General features: G+C 29.7%; 1 protein-coding gene across 1 annotated transcript in view; it reads left to right on the top strand.

Moving 5' to 3' along the window:
* LOC129919157 (1-phosphatidylinositol 4,5-bisphosphate phosphodiesterase) overlaps positions 1 to 26,957 on the top strand; it is a 360,368-nt gene that overhangs the window by 178,371 nt on the left and 155,040 nt on the right. Inside the window, exons 9-10 of the mRNA XM_056000005.1 lie at positions 5,175 to 5,385; positions 5,441 to 5,534. Coding sequence (XP_055855980.1) covers positions 5,175 to 5,385; positions 5,441 to 5,534 — 305 coding nt within the window. The remainder of the gene's footprint in view (positions 1 to 5,174; positions 5,386 to 5,440; positions 5,535 to 26,957) is intronic.

The following is a 26,957-nucleotide window of genomic DNA, read 5'->3' on the forward strand; positions in this document are numbered from 1 at the left end:
AGATAAGTTAAATGTTGCAACATTGCCTTAGAATATATCAAATAAAAGCCCCAAAACAAAAGTCTATTCAAATTCGCAAAAATAAATTATTTGATTCAAAAATAATCAAATTACTATCACCTAGGATACAAGATATAAACAAAGCGTTTTAAACAAAAAATATTTCCAGGCAGTCGAAATTCAAACATATGATTTCGGTTTTTTCTCTTTATCCTTTTGAAAAGATGAAAGTATTTTTCTCCCTCTTACACACGTACTTTATTCCTTCATTCTACTTTCCAAAGCTGGAATAAAGCTACCGCAGCGCACCCTAGTTAAAGGAAGCGGACCTAATAAATTCACGTTCGTGGTAGTACTATAGTTTAAATATGCAAGGGTTCTAGGCATTTTAATTGTTGTCGTTGTTCTTGCCCTGTAGGCTGCAGTTAGTACTTGGTACGCCAGCTTGTAACAGTGAAGAGAGAACGAGGTTGGGTGGCAACCAACGGTCAGCCTGGAGGAACTCCTGGCTTATTCTTACTGAGCAAGTGGCCTGTTCTTTATTTAATTGGTTGCCGGGAGGAACTCCTAGCTAGCCTCTTATAAAAATAAAATGCACGACTGGGGTCGCACGTACTTGCTCTTGCAGTTCAAAGCACTTTTATGTTAGTCTACTTGTAGATTTTAAAAGCTGGCTCTAAATTGAAAAAAAAATTGATATTGGGGAAGAGCCGACATTTAGGGCAAAATTTTGTTAAATGAAAAAAAAATTTTTGTTATTTGACTTTTTTGAGAAAAAAATAAAAATTCAGTTTTATTGCCACTGCTTTAAATATTACGTATACAAAGTTTAATCAAAATCGTTTGAGCCGTTTTCGAGAAATTCGCAATATCGTATTTTTTGTATGGGAGGTATGCGTTCTAAACGAGATATAAAAAACCAAAAAAAACCAACAATTAGAATTCCATAAAAATCATCTGTACCAAATTTGAAGAAAATCCGTCCACCCGTTTAGGCTGTGGAATTGTGTACAGATGGACGCACATACGCACAGACGGACGGACGGAATTGCGAGACCCACTTTTTCGGAATTCTCCATCATCGTAATGTTGGTTTTGATTTTGAACCTCAATTTTTCTTTCGACACGAAACCAATACTTGCCCTATAGAGCAAGTAAAAACTTCAGCTGTTCGCTAATTCCAAAAAAATATTTCTTCCCTAATGATAACTCAGACACAGTACACAGTATAGGTATTTAAGAATCAAAGTTAAATGTTTATCAAAACTTAAAAATTGTTTACTGATGTTGTAGGATGAATATATGGATTTTTTTACATTTATTTATTACTATTTTTAGTTTAAACAAAATGTGAATTTAAAGAATAGAAAATTAAAATGTATTGAAATTTGAATATTTTGAAATTAAAGGAAAGAAAATTTAAAACTGAAAATTAAAAAAAAAAACTAGTTTGAAATAAAAAGGAAAGTATAGTGATGTGCAAATAAAATTATATGAAATTATTATAGTATTGTGAAAAAATAATTCAGTTAATGATGTTGATTTGTTACAGTTTTTCATGTTTTCCATCTCAGCAATTTTTTACTGAGTCATTCTTCGGACAATTTGAGATGTTTTGACAGTTTTAGCCATAAGAGTTTTTATTCTTTTTGAAATGATTTTTTATTATATCCAAACATCAATTTGAGTGTAGATTTTTTGGATTGAATCTCAAATTTCTTGGAAGTTTTATTGGAATTCGGAAACAAGTTTTAGACTACACTTTAAGTTTTGAATTTTTTTTGATTATACAGGGTGTCCCAAAAGTTAACGTCGAAATGAAAACGGTAGATAGGGTAGGTGGTGACAATTATCAGAAAAATAATAAAAAAAATCGGAGCCATATATTTTGTGAGTTATGGGCATTTGAAAAAAGTCGAAAAAATGGTCACCCTGTGACGGTTTTTCATGTGCCGTGACTACAAATCTTAAGTTTTCTTATTTTTTTCTTTTGCTACGCAACCTTGAATAACCGTGCTACCAAATGCATTCAAAAATTTTAACTCAACTGCATCAGTTTTTAAGCAAATATTACTTTTTTGCCCAACTAAGTACTAAAAATTTTTACATGACTCTAAATTAATGAACCGTAGTGTAAAAAATGCTCTACGATGTTTCGGCAAGTTACCTTAAAAGTTGGTGTGTTCAATTCTCTTTTCAAAATGGTATAATATTGTTGAGAATATTCCATAAATAATCGAGATAAAATTTTTTTCTTAAGAAATCCGACTTTTTTATTAGGTAGTTTTCCCATATTATTTAAGTGTTGTACCCTTTCAGAACCTTTCAGAACACAAAAACTTAAATAAAATAATAATACACTTTCATATCATTTAAGTCAAAAAAACAAGTTAATGAGCATTAATTTTTTGTGCTTTTTATTAAAGTCCTGTTTATTTTAATAAAAAAAATAAGTGGCATAAAACCTTGTTTTGATCCATTTAAGTCGGGTTTGTTTTTTGAAAAAAATGATTAGGTATGGAATATATTTTTATGAATTTTTTTTTAAGAACGAATAAATTCATAAACTTCTAGCATCATGCCCAATTCACAATATTGCGAGACGACAAATAATGAAAATATATGAAACAATTCACAATATTCCGATTCTCGTTGCGTTGAAATTTCGAAAATTTTGAAAAAAGACGCACGAGACGACGATTTTTCGAAAATGAATTTTAATATTAAAATATTTTAGACAGTTTATATGGATAAAAGTTTTCATAATTTCTAAATTCGAGTTAGGTGATAAGGTGAGTGCCTCGTAATCTCACCGTTTATTTTTTTTTTATTTTTGTTTACTTTGCCCTGATTTTTCAATCGTCAGTTAGACTATCAGAAGAATAAATGGCAATATAAAAAAAAAACTTTTATTCTTAGGAATAAGCTCTATCTGAGGTTTATCTGACTATTGAAAAATTGGCCGTTTATAGAATAAAAAATCGAAGTGTTGTGAATTTCCATACGATTTTAAAACGATTTTTTTTTTAAATCGAAATCGTTCAGAAAAAACGCAACGCTCTCGTCTCGTCGTCTCGCAATATTGTAAATCAGGCATCAATTTGAAAGAATAATATGTGATTTTGAAAATAGATTTTTTCAATTTTAGAAGGGAAAAAGTCAATTTTAAAAATTTTATTATTTTATTTTAAAAATTTATCTTTCCCAAACTACGTCTGATTTGAAGGATTTTTTTTTACAACCATTCAAGAATTTATTCCAGTTTATGTTTGTTCCAAAACTTTTTTTTCTACGAACAACCGTTTCTCCGCAATTTTGCATCAAATCCAATTTTCTTTGTTTTTTCAATTGTTTTTTTTTTTTTTTCACTTTGATATCATTTTATTCAAAAAAACACGTAAATAAGTATTAATTTTGTTCACTTATTATTAAAGCCCAGTTTATTTAAAAAAAAAAATAACTTTTTTTTTATAAAAAAAGCCTACTGAAAGTAATTTAAAAAATTAACAAACTGAGTGAATTTAAAAAAAAAAATAATTTTTAAATACAAAATTAATTTTAATGAACTGAAACTTTTTCTGAGCTTTATCTATTTATTCTTTTCTTAACCACAATAGCTCAGAAAAGGTTTTTAATTCATTAGAATTATTTTTTTATTTAAAAATAATTTTTTTTTTAATTTTCGACTTAAAATAATCTCAGGAATCCGTGGTTTTCGTTAGGGGCGGTGAATGTGGGATACCCTGTATAATTAACTAATTTATTTTACTTTAACCCATTTCTTAAAAAAGTTACAAAAAAAACAGAAAAAAAAGGAAAGAAAAAACACCACAAAATCATATTGACATCATTTTCAATTCATAGATTTATTTTAAATCTATGTCTCACTGTTTGATTTTTAAAAATGTATCATTGTTTGCTTTTTGTCATTTCTTGGAAAAATATAAAATAACAAAAAACGACAAGGAATTCTTAGTACTTTTTTTTATGAAAGAACATATATATGTAAAAAAAAGTTCAGCAAGAGTACGATAACTAAGGCGATGAAAAATAATAATGGCATTTTGTAGAACAGTTAAATACAAGCATATTTACTATAGGAGGGGGGGAGGGGATCTATCTCCCCTTGTTTAGGAGGGAGGGGCAATTTAAAAAAAAAAACTAATAATGATAAAAAAAAATAAACGAGGGGAGATAGATCCCCTCTCCTATAGTAAAAAATGCTTGTACTTAACTCCTCTACAAGAATCCGTTACTAATTTTCACCGCCTTAGTTATCGTACTATCCCCAAAAGTTCTGTCCATTAACCTGATTTTGTTATGTTATACACTCTTTTCATAACACTTCAAAAAATACTTCCAACTGATTTTGTGTGATATTTTCTGGTGTAGGAAAATGGACAAACTAAATTCAATCGGAACAAAATTAAAATACGCAGAAGGGGATATAAACGTTTTGACCCAAACTGGCGTGAATGTGCTTGCTTTCAGAAAAGAGAAAAATGGATTGTCTCACTGTTTTCACCGTCTCACTGTTCGCACTTTTCATCTACAGATGTACCGTTTATTTTAATAAAATATTCCCAAAAATGTGGATTCCACAAAGATTCGCGCAAAATCCTAATCATTTTTTTGCCTTTTGCCTTTTGGGTAGATACGTTTAAAGTTTTAATACCTATTTCTTTATAGATAGATATGGCTAATTATTTTTTGCAGGTTAGCATCAGCGGCTATAATATGAGCCGTTGTATTTGAAAGTGGTAAAAGTCCAATTTTTCATGTTTCGAGATTTTTAATTTTAAAATGCAGTAAAATTTATTGATATTCTAAAAGAAAGTTAACGGAATTTCGCTATCAAATGGATTGATATCTTTTTCATTAATAATAAAAATAAAAAAAACTCCTTGTCCATATCTTTTACTAATTCCATGTTTTAAGTGTTAGTAGTAAAAATAATGTAATAAGAACTTATTTTCATGAAAAAATCATGTTTTATAGGAACTGATGTATATTTATTGTATTTTATAAATTAAGTTTTATAAAATAATGCTGTTTTGGATTTGTGATTAAAAACATAATTGACAATTGACCTTTAACTCAATTTTTTTCTGAAAGTGGACTTAAACCACTTAAAAAAAAAACAACTCTATAATACCATCTCACTTTCTTTTCAGTACAACTTTCATTGGATGGCCTGAAACGATATCTCATGTCAGATGAAAATGCTCCAGTATTTCTAGATCGATTAGAGATTTATATGGATATGGATCAGCCGTTAGCGCACTATTATATTAACTCTTCGCATAATACTTATTTATCTGGTCGACAATTTGGTGGTAAAAGTTCTGTTGAAATGTATCGACAAACAATGTTAGCCGGTTGCAGGTAATTACTAAAATCACTTGATTTTATTTATAATTAAATCCTAATCTGTTCCTAGATGTGTCGAGCTTGACTGTTGGAATGGGAAAGGTGAAGATGAAGAACCAATTATAACTCATGGAATGGCCATGTGTACTGAAATTATGTACAAAGTAAGCTCAGCCTTTAAAACTTACAGCCGTATTTTTTGATTTTCTCAAAATAGTTTTCAAAGCTCGTTTAGTTATAAGATTATTCGGTTTTCTATTCATGATTAACTGAACGATCAATAAAATACAGGACTAGCCCACACGTACTTGCGTGAAAAAACTTCTGAGTCGATCAAAATTGTTAAAGCCATTTTCGAGAAAAAAAAGATTGCAATACCTCGAAAATTTAGAATGAGAGTAACAAAAAAACAAAACCCACTTTCAGAATTCCATAAAAATCATCTGTTCCGAAATTGAAGAACACTTAACAGCTTAAGTTTTCCAATTTATATGAGTAGGCCAAATTCTAAATTTTAACATTTAAATACAGAAACTGATATTCTGTCAGTTTTGCTTACCTGAAGATCTCAAACTTGCAAATTCGATCAATAGAACTAAAAATATTGGGTCATATTCTAAAAAATGAACTCGAACTCGCTCTCTTTTCAGAACATTGTCTTGAGATCGATCTCTAGAAAATTTTCTGAAAAGTGAGCAAAGAGTTTAAGTTAGTTTTTTTTGCATATGACCCCAGCTGTTTAAGGCTGGGTTCCATACCATTTCAATGGAAGATGGTTGTATAACTTTTGCAGTTTATAAGATAATCTTGAAAAATTTCATTTGCGAATCTTGACTCAAAACTGATTTGTTTTGCAAATTCAGATTGAATCAGAAATTGTTTATAAACTTTTTTTTTATTTTTGTTTGTTTTATAATTAACAAATGTGTTTTCATCATGTATGTACATTGTACATTAGGGTGTGTCAAAATGCTAAAGTATGGAATTTTCAAATGTAATAGCTTTTAAAAGTTACATTACTTATCAAAAATAAATCCTGCGTTTACAATTTTAGTTTTAATTAATATCTTTGGCTCGCTCAAAATAAAGGAGGAAATCGAAGAAATATGAATTTTTAGAGATTTTTTATATATATGTTTTTTTTTGTATTGTGCCGTTTGAATACAAAGTCAAATATTTTAAATATATATCCTTACAAGAAAAAACTTTTAAGCTTATTTTTGTTGGAATTGAACACTTAATAAAGAAGCTGCGAAATAATATGCGAAGAAAAAAAATCATTTTTTCATATAAAATCGTTTTTTTCCTAACATCTTCAACCGATTTGAGCGAGCCAAAAACGAACGATATTATATTTTTTTTTACATATTATTAAATTTCAGACCCTAATACTACTTTTGGCCACTATTACATTTGAAAATTAGGGTACTTTTATTTTTCCATACAAAAGTGACACACCCTATTGTAGGGTAAGCGGGGGTACGTTTGACACCGGGGCACATTTGACTTTGCGTTTTTCGGTATGATCGTGTCCTTAATAAAGAATAATTTGGATGAAGAAAGAAGCTTAGTTTGATTTAAAGAAATTTTGTGAAATTTCGCAGTCTTTCATTAACTTTTCGCGGAGTACCACGTGTTTTCGTGTTTTCTGTATTTCTGATCTAATTTTTGACCACCGGTATGTAAGCGATTTCTGAACCTAATAAAAGAGTTTTTTTAATTGTGAATCAATATTTTGATAGCACTATGCTTAAAGTTTAGTGAATTAAAACCAGCTTTGTAAAAAAATAGTATTTGTTATTGAAAAAAAAAGAAAAACAGTTATGAGGCTCCTTCGGGGCACCTTTGACTTTTGCAATGTGAGCAGAATTTTACGTTGATTTTGGGGAAATATATATTAAATAAATTATTTAAAAATAAATCGACATCGATTAATTTTGATTAAAATTTAAATGGAGGGATTTTTTGAAATATTTTATGGTTTTCTGTTTTTCTTCTTCTTTTTAGAAAATGATTTTTTTGATTTATATTTTTCGTTATATTGTTTAGTAGATTGTTTAAAACCAAAATTTTTAATTTTTTTTTCTAATCAAACAATAGACGAGCAAGTCCGCTGATAGTTTTAAAATATAATGCACACGATGTAGGGTTTAGAAAACATTATTTTTTTAAATGTTGAAATGTTGTGAAACAAAAAAATTTAATGTTAGTATAATCCTGAATAGTCAATAAATCAAATAAAAAACAAAACGTTGGAAAACATTAACAGTTTTCGAAAATACAGACCTTTAAAAACTAAATGTCAAATGTACCCCCTTCTCCCCTACATGTAACAGATTTTTTTTATTAGAAAAAAAGTTTCGTCAACTTGTTGTAGATAATCTTATATTTTTTACTCACTCTTCTTAGAATAAATTTAGTGATAGATTACACTTTATTCGAAAATGCCCGATACTACAGGAAACAAGATTGCATGTATTTGGGAAAAGGTTTCTAACGGAAGAATAATGCTTTAATGTGTTGAACCAAGTTGATATGAAGAAACTTTTTCGATTTTCCAAAATCGCCTTTGCATATAGACAACGAATTATAAGTGGAAACTTTTAAAAATTTTAAACTAAATACTTTTTGTTACTTTTTATTAGTTCAATTTATCTTTATAATTAAATCGTTTATTTTCAAAACATTATAAGTCCATTTCATCCCAAAAAGTTTCTGACATAATACATTTTGTATTTAAAAGTTTGATTAAATGCAAATATTATCCTTACACAACAAATTATTTATTTATTAAATTTGAAATCATAAGAATAAATAAAATCATCGTTTTTGTGGGTTCAACAGAAAAAATTCAAAATGGACTTATCATGTTTTGAAAATAAACGATTCAATTGTCAATCTGGCAGACGGCAAAAGCCAAGTCCATATGTTTTTGTTAAATTGTATATACAAAAAATGATTTAATAGAAACCAACTAAACTAAACTAGTGATAGATTAAACAAAAAGAAAATAATAAAGTGGAATTCGGAGCAACCAATGAAATTACTACAATTTAATTTTAAGTTAGTTTGAACGGTTAATTTTAAGGAAAAGTGCCAAAATAAACTTTTTAGCATTTAAGTCGTGGCGCAAAGCGTGATATTTAAAAAAATATTTCTGTATTTTTTTAATGAGAAGTAAATAAAGTTTTGAATCACGCCAATTTGCCAAAAATTTTTACATACTACAAATTTGATATTAATAAACCAATATTTTCATCCTTTTTTGAGGAAGGAAAAATCAAAGCATCCACAACTTATTTTTATTTTTTTTTAATTGTATTTCAAATCAGTTTCATAAAAAAATATATATTTTTGCTCACAGTATTTCTAATATAAATTGTTGAAAAAGTATCTATTTTAGCTTATTTTACTTTGAAAATACAAACTGGTGCAAAAGAATGCCACTGACTGTGTAAGCTGGCGCTGATGTACTTTTTCTTTCTGTTCTCCTCTATTTATTTAAGAAAAAGTTGCTTTTGCGCTCTCGTTATATTTATATTTTTTTTTGTGTGTTTACGCAAAACGCAACGCACTGTATATGAATTTTCATAGTACTCTCACGCAACGAAAATTTACTAGCGCCATCCTTGGGCCTGATTGATTTTTTACAGATTTTGGTTGAAATCTGCACTGAAAGAACGAGAGCAAAGTTGGAACGAGACAAGAGAGTGTGAAAAACGGTCTCTCTCTCTCAACCCAGTCAAATGCCAAACAATTCCTTTCTCTCAAAAACGAGTCCCGAATGCCTTCGATTATTGTATATCGCAATCGCAACACAAGCTCTGTCGAGTATTTAGTTTTAAGGACTTGTTTGTCCAATTCAGTTCAAATTAAGAATTCACTGAACACATTAATCTCATAGTAAACAAAATAGCTCAATTCTTGGATTTGTGAAACGCTGGGCAAAGGAGTTTGACGATCCATTTGTCACACTTTCACACGTTCGACCCCACTTCGAGTACGCTTCCCAAGTATGGAGTCCATTTTATGAGGTTCATAAGAATCGTATAGAGTCAATCCAAAATAATTTCATAATATGCTTTGCTCTGAAGGGACAGATCCTTACAACTTACCACCTTACGATCAGCGGATTCAACTTTTTAACATGCAAACTTTGCAACAATGGCGTGTAAATAACGATATTATATTCTTTAATCAATTAATGAATGGCCAAATTGACGCTTAGGTTGCCTTGGCTTTAAATATCCGGGAGGATCTCACCTACGAAGATTTGAACTCTTACATACTGACTCTCACAGAACAAACTATGGTATAAACGAGCCTCTTAACTGAATGAGCAAACTTTATAATTTAAACGATATTGACTTTAATATGAGCAAGATGAAGTTAAAAACTTTATTTCGATCCAGTGCTCCACAGACGTGATTGTCATTTAATGTTTTAATTAGATTTTTAAATAGATCTAAAAATTGTTTGGTTAAGAAAATAAAGAATAATAAAATGTCAGCTGTGTTTTTGTTTAAAAAGTAGATGGAAGAAAATAAAAAGAGAACTGTGTTAAAATAGTTAAAAAAAATAGTTATTTTGGACTATTTTAAAAGTCAATCGAAGTACTCGTATTCTCCAAATTACCTACTAAATAGTCAATTTTAACTATTTTAAAATAGTGACTACTTAAATAGTCAATAATGACTATTTAATTTTCAATAATAGGATTGAAAAAAACTTACTTCCAAAAAAAAAAAAAAAAAAGTGCTCATAATATATGCTAAATTTTAGCTAACATCATTGAATAATTATACAGGGTGATTCAGGAGTAATGTGCCAAAATGCTAGAGCGTGTATGTTAGCTCGAGACAAGAAAAAAATCGTATGGGAGGGGGGGGCTAGTCCCCCTCGTTTAGAGGGTAGGGAAAATTAAAAAAAAATTGACTTATTTTGGAAAAAATTATTAAAAATCAACGGTTGTACCTACAATAACGTGCTATACCTTTTTGTAAAGCCAAAACCCTAGTCTTCTACAAAAAAATCAAACAAAGCCATTTTATGGCACAGTTTTTGAAAAATTAATTTTTAAAATCAAAATTTTGAAAAAAAAAATTGCAAAAAAAATGTTCAAACTATTTTTTTTCAAAATTTTATGTAATTAAGGGGAAAGCGGCTATGATACGCCAACAAATGTTACTAGCAACTATGATATGAGCAACTATGATACGAGTATAACGATGTTACGAATTCAAATGCCCCGAATTCAAATGCGACGAATTGTATGGAGGCTTTTTTTTCGTGTTGTATTCGATCTGGCAACAATAAGAGGAACGTTGTGAAATAATGATAATAATGGAACATAAGAGATGTTAGCTGATTGGTCAAACATTAGTATATAAGCCAAACAGAAGGTGGGGTTGGTTGAAATTTTTTTGTAAGGTCTCAAAGAATTATGAAGTCGTTGTCGGTGCAAAGGAAAAATGAAAAAATGATAGAGAAGCAAAAGAAATAAAATTGGAGGGGTGATTGCCATTGCATGTACATATGCTTGAAAGTAAGAAAGCTGGAACATTATAAACGTAAAGGCAAAAACAATGTAAGTAGGTTTGAGCATCTTGCAGACCTTTTAGAACAAGTTTTGGTCTTGTAAGGAGTTTTGTTTTTTAGATTTTAATGAAGGGAGGTCTTTACTAGAGCCTGTCGTAGAAGTGTCCGTGCATCTGTTCAGTTAAGAGTCCATTTGTTAGCTACTGTTTTGAAGTTTGATGATTTTTATGTGACTACATTTTTTATGTTTTAGGTTTAGGTTTTAGGTTTAGACTCAAATAATTTTGTTAATATATAAATACCTACATATCGTCGTCGGTGGAAAGCAAAATTGTTCTTAATCCACTTTTTACCGTTAATGAGATAATGATGCAGTTTTACTAATTTGAGGGTGCTCTTTCCGAATTTGAAAAGCGTTTTTGTCTAAAAAAATTTCTTTAGCAGATAATATAATTTAATTGGACATAGCACAATAAAAAATCAGGTACATATGTAAGTAGCTTTCTGAAAGTTAGACCCGAGTATTCTTAATTGTTCTAGGTTCCATCATATTTTGTTCTAAGTCCACTTTTTATTTAAGGAAAGTGCGTAGATAGGTACTTGTATAGGAATTTTTCTATGTTCAATTTTGGTTTTTAGTAAGAAAAATAGAAGTAGGTTTGTAGGGTTTCTTCAAAAGGAAAAAACAAACTTTATAAAAAATATAGGTAACTTGAAATACCGACGAGCAAAAAAATATCACTTTCAATCAAATTGAAACTTAAAAATCGCTTTTTAGTGGGGTGGCTTAGCATTAAAAAAGACCTCCATTATGCACTACTTTGTGATAAAAGCGTGAAACTTATATCTTTGGTAGTACTTAATAGAAGAGTTATTTTGAGATATTGGACCAATTTGTATTCCATCCGGTATGGTAGATCCAAAAGTTTTTGTCTGTTGCACCCGCATTGTTGCATTTTATAGTAAAGCTCAGGGCCGTCTTTAACTATCCTGGTGCCCTTGGGCACACAAGAATTTTGGGGCCCTTTTGGAAAGTAAAATATGTACAATGGTTGGCTTAAAGGGAAGGGTTATGGTTAAAAAGGGGTGCCAATATATCGTTTCATATAAAGTAAAGGGGGTGCCAATAATACGTGCATCGAGACATCAATCGTTGCCACTGCCAATAATTGTACCCTGTATCCGTTATAAGTTTCAGTTTGAAGAATTGGAAAAAAGAGCTCAAACGGATTGATAGATTTGCTAAAAACTCGGTACAGACGATTTCTACGTAATTTTCAAGAGCCGTTTTTTTTATTTTTTGCCTTTTTATTTTAATGTCTCTTTTTCAACGGATATCTCCAATATAAAGTTTTCGAGATATTGCAATTTTCTCAAAAACGGATAACGATTTTGCTTTAAAAAAAAAATATGTTTTGCCGCAAATAAGGCCGCACTTTTGAAAGAAGAAAAATATTTTTTGGACCGTTATTAACGGTACCTACTTGCCATAGAACCGATTTCTTAATGAAAACGACACAACCGATTTTAATGAAAATTTTTACATAAAAAGGTTTATACTGATATTAAAACTAAGAAAACTTAAAAAAAAATTATTTTGGATTAAACAAAAAAATTAATTTTTTTTTTTTTTTGAAAACAATTTTTTTTAAAGTTATTTAATGAATTTTATGTGTCAATCTTTAAATACGAGAGCAATTCGCAATTCAAATTAAAACCATTGTACCATGGCGTTTTCCATTGAACCAAAACATTGATGTACCGTCGACGAGCCGGCAATAGTTTTTTCTCAAACGTTTTCCAACGGAAAAAGTATTGATGTTTTTTGCCGACGAATTGATTCTTTTTCGTCTTTTAATACGAATCTACTCATATTTTTACACTGATTTTAACACGCACTACAAATTTGACAGTTTTGCAAACTTCAAACAAAATTATTATTTAAGGAAAAAGATAATGGAAAAGAATTCGTTGTTTTTATTAATAAATAATAAATAATCTTACCTACAGTGGAAAAAAAGGTATTTTTCTTAAATAAATTACAAAAATGAAACTGCCCCCACCAAATTGAAACGACTGAAAGTGAAATGCAAATTTGTGTTTTTTTTTAGTGGGTCTCTGACCTCCTAAGCAGAGGGTGGTGTAGTTTGTATTACTCTTCTTCTATATTTTTAGCAGATATATATAATATAGATGAAAGATATCTTCATTTATGTGGTCGTATTAGTCTAGGTGGTAAGGTGATTGCCTCCCACTCTCACTGTTTTGGGTTCGCATCCCAAAAGTTACATATGTTTTTTTTTTAATTTTTAATTTTTTTTTTTATTTTAAATTTCAAAAAATATTGCAATATAGCATATATGCTATATGAATTTAAAATGATTTTTTTTTTTTAAGAAAACCTTGAAAAATTTAAACGCGCAGTCTAATTTTCAAATGCTCAGAATGATCTTCAAAAATTTTTCAGCTTCCAACGTCTAGGTATTCAAAAGAATTTTTGGGTACACTCAGGTGTATGCGTACTTATTTTTATTACTTCAAAAGAAATGATAATATTTGAAAGCTTTTAGCATTTTTATTTTTGAACTCATTTTTATGTGGAATTAGAAGATTTACACTTTTAGTCCACGAAATTACATAAAAATTATAATTAATTAGTTTAGTTATAGGTTGTCATCGAAAAAAATTGATAGAATAGCGTGAGGACATAAAAATAAATGTTTTTTTTTGCTTTTTTTGATGAAATTTGATTGAGTTCAAAAAATTCTAGCTCTTTTTGTAGATGTCATATAAGGATGATCGATACGAATATTTTAAGCTCAAACAATAGGCTTTCAGATAGTATAAGTTTGTTTATACACTGTTTCAGAAAAAATTGCATTTAATAGGTGTTTTTTTGTTTTTTTTTGATGTAAATGATTGTTTTCAATGATATATTTTATACTTTTTGCGCATTGTAAAAAGTTAAAAATGGTTTTATTCTTAAGAAAAAGGGTTTTAAGTTGCATAATTTTTTTTTAAGCTTTTAAAATAAAAAAATTAATAGATTGAGAAAATAAAAAGGTATTTTTTTTAAGCTTTTTCTTGTAAATTATGATTGTTTGAAATAAGTAAACACTTCAATTGACTCATTTAAAAAAAAAGAACACAATCTGTTTTCTGACGACGTTATCACGTAAAATCATCGTCCGTAAACTGGATTTTTTAATTGAATATCAATTGATAATTGTTAAATTTTCAAAGTCCATACCTACTTTTCATAAGATTTAAGGTAAAAAGTTTTTAAAAAATTAAGTGTCACTTAATTTTACACTCATATATAAAGGAGAGTGGGCATTTTGGCCCATCGGTGTAACACATTGAGACATACATCAAATGAAAGGTCTCGATGAGTGTATTATTTTTTTGTATGGGCACAAGTCTGTATCTCGTGCAGGGAAAGTGCATTGGTGCATTTTATTTTCAAAAATGTATGTAATAAAATTCATAAAAGTATACATTTTGACTAGACGTTCGATAAAATTGTTTCAAAAACATTACAAAACTGTGTTGGAAGTTCAGTTGGGCTATTCCATCACCAGTTTTCACCCATGACGCAATGCATTTTTCGTTTTTTAGAACACTTTTGTATGGGACGTGGCTCATTTGTTTAGATGCTCTATTGACTAGATTCAAAAACATAATAATAACGGTGTTCTGTTGGACTAATCCATCAACTGCTTTAATTAAAAAAAAAAATGCATTTATAGTTTTTTATAGATTGAAATGCAATAACAAAAAATGTTTGAGTAAGTATATGATCTTCTGTACTTTGAAGTCGTGTGCGAAACTACCTTGTTGGTTTTAAAATAATTTAAATATACGAAGGTTGTGACTAATTTTTCAAAAATGCAACTCAAACTACAAGTTACATATATTACTCAAAAAATGTTGGTAGGTATTATGAATTTAAACCACAAACCATACGACATGGATTTAGTCGTTTCTCCACCTTTTTTTGTTCTAAAAACACAAACATTTAAAATAACCTTGAATACATTTTTGAACATAAAATGCACCACTGCACCTTCCACGAGATAGAGTTTATTGTCTATTCAAAGAAATATCAGTAACTTTCATTTGATGTATGTAATTTTCAATGTGTTACATTTATCTTTGAACATAAAATGCACCAATGCACTTTTTCTGCACGAAGTATAGACTTTTGTCCATACAAAGAACAAATGCGCTCATAGAGATCTTGTAGGAAACGCCCATCTTGTATAGGCAAACTCATTTTATTTTTGTTAATTTCAAATCAAATTCAAATTCAAATTTAGCAACAGTCGATAAGGTAGTTTAGGTAATGATAATAATAGAGTCTTCTATTATCTTTGGTTTTTGCCTTAGCTTAAACTGGAACCTAGCTTTGTTTCAATTTGATTCAAATGGTGTCAAGATAAGAGAATAATGTGTGGATGTGGATGATGGTGGATATCGTAGACGCTGTGGTAGGCTTATTTTTTAGTACAAAAAGATTTGCTGACTAAAGAGAAACTTGTAAGCGGCAAAGTACTAAAAATACGCAGCTGATTTTTGATTTTCGAAAATATGAAATCCAAGCTCACGCATACCAATGCAATTCGGTGTCATGGAAGTGTTTCCGGGTTGTTTCTCTGAGCCGTTTTTGACTAGAAAATTATAGTTTTTGCACACCTATTTTTGAAATAATTTTTAAAGATTTTTAAGATAAAAATTGTAAATTTCTAGTCAAAATTAAGGCTAGGAAGGAACCTTCCGGAATCCATTTCTGCTGAATTCGAAAATGGCCGCACCATTTCGAAATTGGAAAGGGTTGCCGTGTGGCTATAAAAGGCCGTGGTTGCCGCGAATCGTTCTCTTTTGGTTTTCTATCTTGTGCGGGTAATATTGGACGGCTTCATTCGGTTTGCTTTTAAAAAAATATATATATATAAATACATATATATTTCGCGTTTTTTTCAAATTTGTGAAATTTGATTTTTTTTAAGTAAAATTGTTAACTAGTTTCAAATAACAATAAAATAAGTAAAACAAAAAGAAATAAATAGTTAAAACTTAAATACTAAAAATTAAGCTTAAAACACATGCGGCTTAAAACTAAGTAAAACGTAAAACTATGCATGCGGCTTAAAACTAAGTAAAACGTAAAACTATACATGCTAATCGCTTCGTAAAAATCTTAAAGATTTAAAACGTGTTTATTCGCATTATACTACATAAAATCTCGCAAAAAAACGACATTAAACACATGCAAAAAGTGTTAAAACTCAATGCGAAGACCATAAGCGTCAGTAAATGTGTGTGCAGTTGTGTTCTTAAGCCCCTGAAAAAAAGATATTAAACTATCCTACAACTTATATAACAAACGAACAAAAAAAAAAGAAAAAAAACATACGCGAAAAACCTAAACCCCATGAGCAACCTGAACCCCACATGTGCCCCAAGTCCAAACAAAAAAACAAAAAGAGGTCTTCCAATAAGTACCACATTCATGCCTTTCGCATAACCAAAGAGCCCGTGGACTAAAAGTGTAAATCTTCTAATTCCACATAAAAATGAGTTCAAAAATAAAAATGCTAAAAGCTTTCAAATATTATCATTTCTTTTGAAGTAATAAAAATAAGTACCTGAGTGTACCCAAAAATTCTTTTGAATACCTAGACGTTGGAAGCTGAAAAATTTTTGAAGATCATTCTGAGCATTTAAAAATTGGACTGCGCGTTTAAATTTTTCAAGGTTTTCTTAAAAAAAAAAAATCATTTTAAATTCATATGGCATATATGCTATATTGCAATATTTTTTGAAATTTAAAATAAAAAAAAAAATTTAAAAAAAAACATTTATGTAACTTTTGGGATGCGAACCCAAAACAGTGAGAGTGGGAGGCAATCACCTTACCACCTAGACTAATACGACCACATAAATGAAGATATCTTTCATCTATATTATATATATCTGCTAAAAATATAGAAGAAGAGTAATACAAACTACACCACCCTCTGCTTAGGAGGTCAGAGACCCACTAAAAAAAAACACAAATTTGCATTTCACTTTCAGTCGTTTCAATTTGGTGGGGGCAGTTTCATTTTTGTAATTTATTTAAGAAAAATACCTTTTTTTCCACTGTAGGTAAGATTATTTATTATTTATTAATAAAAACAACGAATTCTTTTCCATTATCTTTTTCCTTAAATAATAATTTTGTTTGAAGTTTGCAAAACTGTCAAATTTGTAGTGCGTGTTAAAATCAGTGTAAAAATATGAGTAGATTCGTATTAAAAGACGAAAAAGAATCAATTCGTCGGCAAAAAACATCAATACTTTTTCCGTTGGAAAACGTTTGAGAAAAAACTATTGCCGGCTCGTCGACGGTACATCAATGTTTTGGTTCAATGGAAAACGCCATGGTACAATGGTTTTAATTTGAATTGCGAATTGCTCTCGTATTTAAAGATTGACACATAAAATTCATTAAATAACTTTAAAAAAAATTGTTTTCAAAAAAAAAAAAAATTAATTTTTTTGTTTAATCCAAAATAATTTTTTTTTAAGTTTTCTTAGTTTTAATATCAGTATAAACCTTTTTATGTAAAAATTTTCATTAAAATCGGTTGTGTCGTTTTCATTAAGAAATCGGTTCTATGGCAAGTAGGTACCGTTAATAACGGTCCAAAAAATATTTTTCTTCTTTCAAAAGTGCGGCCTTATTTGCGGCAAAACATATTTTTTTTTTAAAGCAAAATCGTTATCCGTTTTTGAGAAAATTGCAATATCTCGAAAACTTTATATTGGAGATATCCGTTGAAAAAGAGACATTAAAATAAAAAGGCAAAAAATAAAAAAAACGGCTCTTGAAAATTACGTAGAAATCGTCTGTACCGAGTTTTTAGCAAATCTATCAATCCGTTTGAGCTCTTTTTTCCAATTCTTCAAACTGAAACTTATAACGGATACAGGGTACAATTATTGGCAGTGGCAACGATTGATGTCTCGATGCACGTATTATTGGCACCCCCTTTACTTTATATGAAACGATATATTGGCACCCCTTTTTAACCATAACCCTTCCCTTTAAGCCAACCATTGTACATATTTTACTTTCCAAAAGGGCCCCAAAATTCTTGTGTGCCCAAGGGCACCAGGATAGTTAAAGACGGCCCTGAGCTTTACTATAAAATGCAACAATGCGGGTGCAACAGACAAAAACTTTTGGATCTACCATACCGGATGGAATACAAATTGGTCCAATATCTCAAAATAACTCTTCTATTAAGTACTACCAAAGATATAAGTTTCACGCTTTTATCACAAAGTAGTGCATAATGGAGGTCTTTTTTAATGCTAAGCCACCCCACTAAAAAGCGATTTTTAAGTTTCAATTTGATTGAAAGTGATATTTTTTTGCTCGTCGGTATTTCAAGTTACCTATATTTTTTATAAAGTTTGTTTTTTCCTTTTGAAGAAACCCTACAAACCTACTTCTATTTTTCTTACTAAAAACCAAAATTGAACATAGAAAAATTCCTATACAAGTACCTATCTACGCACTTTCCTTAAATAAAAAGTGGACTTAGAACAAAATATGATGGAACCTAGAACAATTAAGAATACTCGGGTCTAACTTTCAGAAAGCTACTTACATATGTACCTGATTTTTTATTGTGCTATGTCCAATTAAATTATATTATCTGCTAAAGAAATTTTTTTAGACAAAAACGCTTTTCAAATTCGGAAAGAGCACCCTCAAATTAGTAAAACTGCATCATTATCTCATTAACGGTAAAAAGTGGATTAAGAACAATTTTGCTTTCCACCGACGACGATATGTAGGTATTTATATATTAACAAAATTATTTGAGTCTAAACCTAAAACCTAAACCTAAAACATAAAAAATGTAGTCACATAAAAATCATCAAACTTCAAAACAGTAGCTAACAAATGGACTCTTAACTGAACAGATGCACGGACACTTCTACGACAGGCTCTAGTAAAGACCTCCCTTCATTAAAATCTAAAAAACAAAACTCCTTACAAGACCAAAACTTGTTCTAAAAGGTCTGCAAGATGCTCAAACCTACTTACATTGTTTTTGCCTTTACGTTTATAATGTTCCAGCTTTCTTACTTTCAAGCATATGTACATGCAATGGCAATCACCCCTCCAATTTTATTTCTTTTGCTTCTCTATCATTTTTTCATTTTTCCTTTGCACCGACAACGACTTCATAATTCTTTGAGACCTTACAAAAAAATTTCAACCAACCCCACCTTCTGTTTGGCTTATATACTAATGTTTGACCAATCAGCTAACATCTCTTATGTTCCATTATTATCATTATTTCACAACGTTCCTCTTATTGTTGCCAGATCGAATACAACACGAAAAAAAAGCCTCCATACAATTCGTCGCATTTGAATTCGGGGCATTTGAATTCGTAACATCGTTATACTCGTATCATAGTTGCTCATATCATAGTTGCTAGTAACATTTGTTTGCGTTTCATCATTACTAATTCTATATTACCAATTAAGTTTTTAAAATTCGATACTCTTATTAAATTTTAAATAAAAATAGAAAACCAGATTCAAAAATATCTTGTCATTTTCGAGAAATTAACAAAAAACCAAAACTACTTTTTTCTAAAAAACCTCTTTATTTTCTGTTTTTACGTGGCTGAACTTGTTGATAAATTAATTTATGAAACATTAAACATTCGTCAATTATTTTTTAAACATTGAGACTTTAATAAGGACACAATAAAGTGATACCTACAGTATTGGATTAACCCTGAATTGATCAACTATTTTCATTGATAACACCTGAAAACTTACCTGAGAATTTTTCTTGCTATGTCTGGGGTGCTCGCCGCCCATGGATTCTAGCCTTTAGGGCTTTTTGGAATAAAAATCGCAATTTCTTAATTGAAATTGAATAACAAATAATAATGTACACCCAAAAGATAAATCGATGACAAGAAATGGCAAATACGAAGGAAAAGAATTCAAATGTTATTTAGGAAAAAATGATTCTGTTGAAACCTTTAAAAATCATAGAATATGATTTAAAAAGTCCTTTTTTTTATTTTGAACTGCTTGCGCAAGTATTATTTCATTATTTTACAAGAAGGTATAGCACGTTATTGTAGGTATAACCGTTGATTTTTAATAATTTTTTTTCCAAAAAAGTCAATTTTTTTTAAATTGCCCCTACCCGCTAAACGAGGGGGAATAGACCCCCCCCCTCCCATACAATTTTTTTCTTGTCTCGACCTAACATACACGCTCTAGCATTTTGGCACATTACTCCTGAATCACCCTGTATATAGAAGTGACACCGGAAAAAACATCCGCTTTTTTTGAGGGATGGAGCCACAATCGTTTGAGGAGTGGCGCCACAATCGTTTTAGGATTGTGTATTCGATGGCCGAAAAATTCCTGAAAAGGACTTTTGGTTACTAAGTAACCACACCTACAATATTATTTATATTTGGTGTATTTGTATTAGTTTTGTGTTGTGTTAGTAGTGTATTTGCTTATTTTTGTTTCTGTAATATGTATTCAAATTGAATTTATTTTGAATTTTTGTAATATTTTGAATTAAATATTTATTTTTGAATGTTTGATTCTTATGCTTATTTGAAAGGATTTTGTTTTTTTTTTTATTAATAAAAAGAAGATTTTCTTCAGTTATAGAGTTCAAGTGTTAATTTTGTCTTAATTAGGGTTCTTTTTGTAATAACATATAGGCCAAAGTTGTAGTTCACATTATTTGAATGTTGACCACATGCACTGTGGCATATACTTACTATTTTCTACAAATTCAATTCTGAGTGGGCTTAAGGTCTGGGTTATATATTTTCTTTATCTTGTCTCCGACGTTTCGACCGTGTTTACAGTCTTCTTCAGGGCTAATTATTTTTTAAAAATAAAAAAAAAAAAAAAATTATAATAAATGCTAAAAATCTATTATCTATACTTACAGAGTATTCTATCTTCTAATTTTAAGAATTTAATCTTAAAAATTTTAAAGGTCTTGTTTGTTTTGGTTTGTTTTTATTTTTAAATATTTTAAAATTCAAAAAATTCGAAGTCTTGAAAAAGACGTTTCAAATCATCGAAATTTCAAAATATAAAAAATTTTTAATTATTTGATAAGAAATTCAAACTTTCTTATCAAATCTAGCCTACAGAATCAAGTTGAACATAAATTCAACCTAAAATATTTCTTTGAATAAACTGACTATAAATATTGCTGAGCCCTTCACAATCTGTTCTTCTATTAACAGTATTGTCTGTATCTAATATATGCAACATTTCTATTAACATTCTTTTATTGTAATGTTTTTCTATCTGTAAAATATCTACGTCATTAAAATCTGGTCTATGCCCCTCATCAATACAATGCAAAGCTAAAGCTGTTTTTTGTGAATGTCCGCTATTTATATCGGACCTATGACCAGCTATACGATTTTTTAGTTTTTGCATAGAAGTTCCTACGTAAACTGAAGGACAATGGTTTGTCCCATCTCCTAAACATTTTATTTTATAGACTATGTTTGATTTCTCAATCTTAGAAAGTTTACCCTTCAAGTTCGAAAACAATGAAGTTCTTAATATATTTGCCGACTGAAAAGCAATACGAATATTTTCTTTATTCCTAATAGGAGCATTTAAAATTCTATTTGAAAGATGGGGAATATATATAATGCTTCTATAAGAAACTTGTTTAACATTTGTTACTAAATTTGTCTGAATCAATGGGTTGAAATATTGATTCAATAATGTTATTATTATATTCAAAGGAAAGGAATTTGAGAGTAACGTATCCGTAATTATTTTAATGTTTTTTTGACGAAAGACAATGTCACTGATATCCAATACTCTATTAATAAAATTTTTTGCTGTATTAGTTATAACATGCTTAGGCTGTTTGGAATTGTAATTAATGAGACGACCAGAAGATGTAGGTTTTTTATACCAATCAAAAATTAATCGATTATTTTTTCTTATTACCAGCACATCTAAGTATGGAAGTTGACCATTATTTTCAAACTCTACTGTAAATTGAATTTTCGGATGAAAAGAATTTAAAGCATTTAGAGTTGAATCAACATGACTAGATTTGAGAATCATAAAAATATCATCAACATACTTTGTAATTATTTTTGGTTTATTTATGGCCATATTTCACATAATTTTAAAGTATTTTAATACAATACGAAACTACCTCGTTTATTTGCTTAAACTGATTTATTTATGCGAACAAAAACTTTTGATATACCGCTTTGTTCAAATTTACAGCTGTAAATGAAAATTTAAAGTTTTTATAAAATGTTAAATTTTGAAAAAAAAAATCTTTTCGTACCATTTTTGGATACTTTTCTTTATTATTAATTTAATTTTTTTTTATCTAAAATTCAAACGATATTTATTAACAAAATGTTAAAATAAACTCAAAAGAATTTGAGTTTATTTGAAAAAAAAAAACCGTAAAAAGGCCTATTTTGATCGCAAATGTAAGAAAATGTGGTTTTTTGGATAGTTCCAATGATTTTTCTATTTCACCATTTGAAATAAAATATTTGGTTCTAATATCCTAAAACTAGAAGAATGTAGCTTTTACATGCTTTTTATTTTGTCATGATACTACAGTCAAGCTATACATTCGTAAAAAAAAAGTTGAGATAACAATCAGACATGGGATTTTTTGGTTAATCTAGTACTATCATCTACTCATGCTCTTCTTCCCGAGTGGATACGATTTGTATTGAATTCGTTGAAAGTGCGTTCCATTGAAAATCGCTAGTAAACTACTAGTAGTAGGTACTTTGCCACCTCCCAAAGGAACAGGGCTTATAATAGAAAATGCAAAAAAGTGGGTCACGGAATTTCCGTTTGTCTATCTGTCTACAGCTAAACGAATCTACCGATTAACATCAAACTTGATATGAAGCATTTTTTGGAGACTCTCCAGAGGGGTTTTTAGAACTAATTTTTTTTTACCAAAAATAACGATACTTACTTGTTATATACCAATTTCGGAAATGTTTAATTTTCTCGAAAACGGTACCAGTGATTTTGTTTAAAAAAATTATATAATAGTTTTTGGGCAATCATGGAAATTTTTAAAAATTATTATTAACCTACCGTGCCAAACTACCAATTCAATTTCAACGATTTTTTTTATACAAAAGCATTTATATATTTTAAATATAAAACAGAAAGAAAATTTGGAAAAATAATAGAAATCAAATAGGTACTTGTTTTGGAGCTATCACGAATTTTGTTTTGTTCCTTTAACTAGTGTATAAAAACAACTCAGGCTTAAAGCTAACGCTCGGTTAAATTTTATGGTTATGAAACTCAACTATTAAATTTAGCCGAGCGTTAGCCTTGTACCTGAGTATTAAATTGTTTATTGGTAGGGCGAAATATGTATAATTCAGTTCAATATTTAAGTCAGCCTTAAATTTGATTATTGGTAAGGCCCGTAGAAAATAAAATTTACTAATGATAAGTTTTGGTGAATAAAAGTTCTTATTCAGAATTCTTTGGCGCAAACGATAAGTTCCATCTTCGTCAAATGTATTTGTCATGAAGCAAAGTTATCAGGTGTAGGTTAGAATCGTTATTCGCAGTATCTCTACTAGTTGGTACCGTTAAAAAATTTCAATTTCCCCTCCTTGGAATCAAAAATAAACAAAAAGTTTGAGCCAAATCGACTTATTGGTTTGAGCTCTTACCTGATTTACAATATTACGTTGGGTTTTTCTTAACGCTTTTCTTTAAGGGCGATTTGCTGAAACGAACCTTAAATAATTAATTTTGAACTTAAACTTTTATGCTCTACTTTTTTTTCGGCGTAAAGCCTGGTACGCTGCTCGCGCTAAATTTTAGCTGAGATAAAATTCCCATACAAGTTATCGATAATTTGTATGGGATCCATTTTAGCTCAGATAAAAATTTTCGATAATTTGTATGGGAGCTAAAATTTAGCTCGAGCTGCGTACCAGGCTTAAACTGTGAAATAAGGATTTATGTTGTGATTATTTTGTTCATTTTTTATAATGAGGTAAACCAAATTATAAAAAATGAACAAATTGCTTGTAATTATAAAATTGATAAACGTGATTACACAAATACATACTACAATTTAATAGTCGATGCCAATTTAAGAAACAGTTAAATTCAAAATTTGTTAAGATATTTTTGTACTTTAAATACTTTTATAAAATTTTTTTAATGTTTTAAAAAATTTTGTGTTTCAAAACAAATGTCTGTTAAAATTTAATTTGTATAATTTTTTAAAAGGAAAGAGATACGAATTAAATCATTAATTTATTGTTAGTATTTTTGGTAGGTAAAACTGTTTATTTATTAATGTATTTTAGTATTAAACGCATGTTTTTATTACTAGATCCTGATGATGAGGCAAAAAAGCCCTCGAAATATATCGATAATATAAAAATAAAAATTGCGTTTAGCAAAACAAAAAGGTAAAATAAAAATTTCCTAACTTTCTTTTTTCATTTATAAGATGTCGATGTGTCGATACGATTTATTTTTGTTTGATATTTGTTTCATGTTTTATGTGTGAGTGAAATTTCCTTTTTTTTTCTATTATAGGATGTCGACCGACGTGTCGATACGATTTATTTTTGTTTGATATTTGTTTCCTTATGTTTGTATTAGTGAAATTTACTTTTTTAAAAACAAAATTTTGGAAACATAATTTTCTAGGACAGGCTCCATTCTCTCTGGGGATTTTTTAGTACATTTTGTTGCCGAAAAAAATAAAATTGTGTGGCGCTAGAAACTATTGGTGTCACTTCTATATATAATTATTCAATGCTAACATACCAAATTCTATCCAAATTCTTATATCAAATGTATTTTCGAGAGGATTTTGTTTCGGAGCTTAAATTAAGCTAAATTTTTGACAATAAATTTTTTAGAAAAAAATTTTCAGCTGTCAAAGATTTACCCTGCTCTGGGAGCCGGTTAAACTGTTATCTTCAGAGTATAAATTGTTTGCAGAAGAAAAAATTGGGAAAGTAATGTCGACTTTTCACGAGTCGATTTTAGCCGCACGATAGCTTACAATGAAATCAGGATTTTGTTTTGTTAGTGTTTCGTAAATATATACAATGATGAGAGGCGAATTTACCAGAAGGCTGAGTAGGCTGGAGCCTAGGGCGGCAGACTTTAGGAACGGCAAATTTGGGGACCGATCTGTTCACCTCATAGAAGTCAAAAAGATTTTTCCATGACGACTTTCTGATGTCTTGCAGATATAATTCTGTAAAAAAATTTTCCAATGACTTTTTCCTCCCGTTAGTCATTGCACATTCCATATTCTAGACTAAAACAGCAAGTTCGCCGCCCCTCAACTAGTAATCGGCATCTGCGCCTTTTGCCCATACTTTGTATGAGAAAATCCCCCCTAATACGTAAGTCGTTTGTATACTAAAATGACTTGCTCTGGGAGCTACAATTTGTCTTAAATCAGAAATTTATTTGGCAGTCCCCTTCGCTCTTCGCCCCTCTTTCCTATGACACGATAATTGTTTTACTTAAGACTTAATTTTGGCGTTCAGAGCCAGTCGTTTTTTGTGTCGTTTTAGTACAAACGACTTACGTAATAGGGGTGAATGTATTGCCCTTTTCCCACTAACAACCCATACATGCCAGTCCAAATACTGGTTGGAAGCTACGAGCTGGCTAGTTTATATATATGTAATTTTGTGATTTAAATTGTTTTTTTTTTTGTATGAAAATCTTTAAAAAAAAATACGCTAAGAAAATAGAACAATTACACGCAAAAAACCATATTTTAACCTTCGTGTTTTTTTAATAATCACGTTCCTTATTAGTTTTCACGTGAAAATAAGAAGGACTAATGAAGCTATCATATGTACTTGTACATATTTGAAAAAGTTGATGTGCTTTTACTTGGGGAACCCATGGTTGTACAAAAATACCAGCGATTTACCAAAGCTATCCGTGTTTTACTGGCGAAAATACAACAAAGATTCGGGTGGAAACCGTGACTTTTAAAGAGGAATCTCGTGATTTTAAGGGGGCAACCAAATCACTAATTTAACCGAACTAACCCTACCCTTGTTTTTAGTGGCCAACCCGTGCTTTAAACGACCCGTTCAATGATTTATTTTTTTCCCGGCTACCGAAGATTTTGAAGATGATTTTAGCAAAAAAAAAAAAAAACACAATCTTACAGCATGTTATGTAATTTTTCCAAAGTAATTCGTTATGTTTTCGTTTATCAAGGAAACCAGTGATTTTAATGACGCGACATTGTGATTTTAATCAAAATTTTCATAATGTTAAGAACAAACCTGTTCACAGCTGTGGTTTAACCGAAGTGACTCTTGATTTTCGTGCAAACCATCATTTAATTGCGGAACTCAAACTCATTGAAATAAAATGCACGAAATAAACCACTTTTGTTATGGGGTTTTCGTTTGGTACAAAAATCAATTTATTTTTTTATTTAGATCTGTCAAAAAACTGATTTTTTCCACAGTACACATAAAAAGGTAATATATTCCCACCTGACATTGGTCGCCAAATTGTCAAAACATGACAATTTGGCGACCAATGTCAGACCGTAATTCTTAATTAATTGAAATAACCGACGAAAAACGCACAAAAACCGAAACACCACGCGCACCACTAATTTTTTAACAATTATTGATTACACTGGTTAACAAGGGTTCTGTTGCCGGAACCAAAATATACTTTTCTGAAGGTTTTCGGTGTGCTGAACTCGAATCCGAAGTCAGCTGTTGCTGATTACATTTAATACCCTTTTCAAAAATGTAATTAAAAGACTTTCATCAGCTCTAGTTTCTTAGTTTCAGCAAAGTAGATATAAAACAGAAAAAAACATGTATTTACTTAGAAAAACTTTATTTAAAAAAATAAATTAACCATTATTTTCCAAAAAACTTTGTTTTAAGGCTCTCCTCTGGTATGCTGACCTTGGAAAATGACGTATAAGAGACCAA

This window comes from Episyrphus balteatus, chromosome 4, assembly GCF_945859705.1.
Source record: "Episyrphus balteatus chromosome 4, idEpiBalt1.1, whole genome shotgun sequence".
NCBI classification, from domain to species: Eukaryota; Metazoa; Arthropoda; class Insecta; order Diptera; family Syrphidae; genus Episyrphus; species Episyrphus balteatus.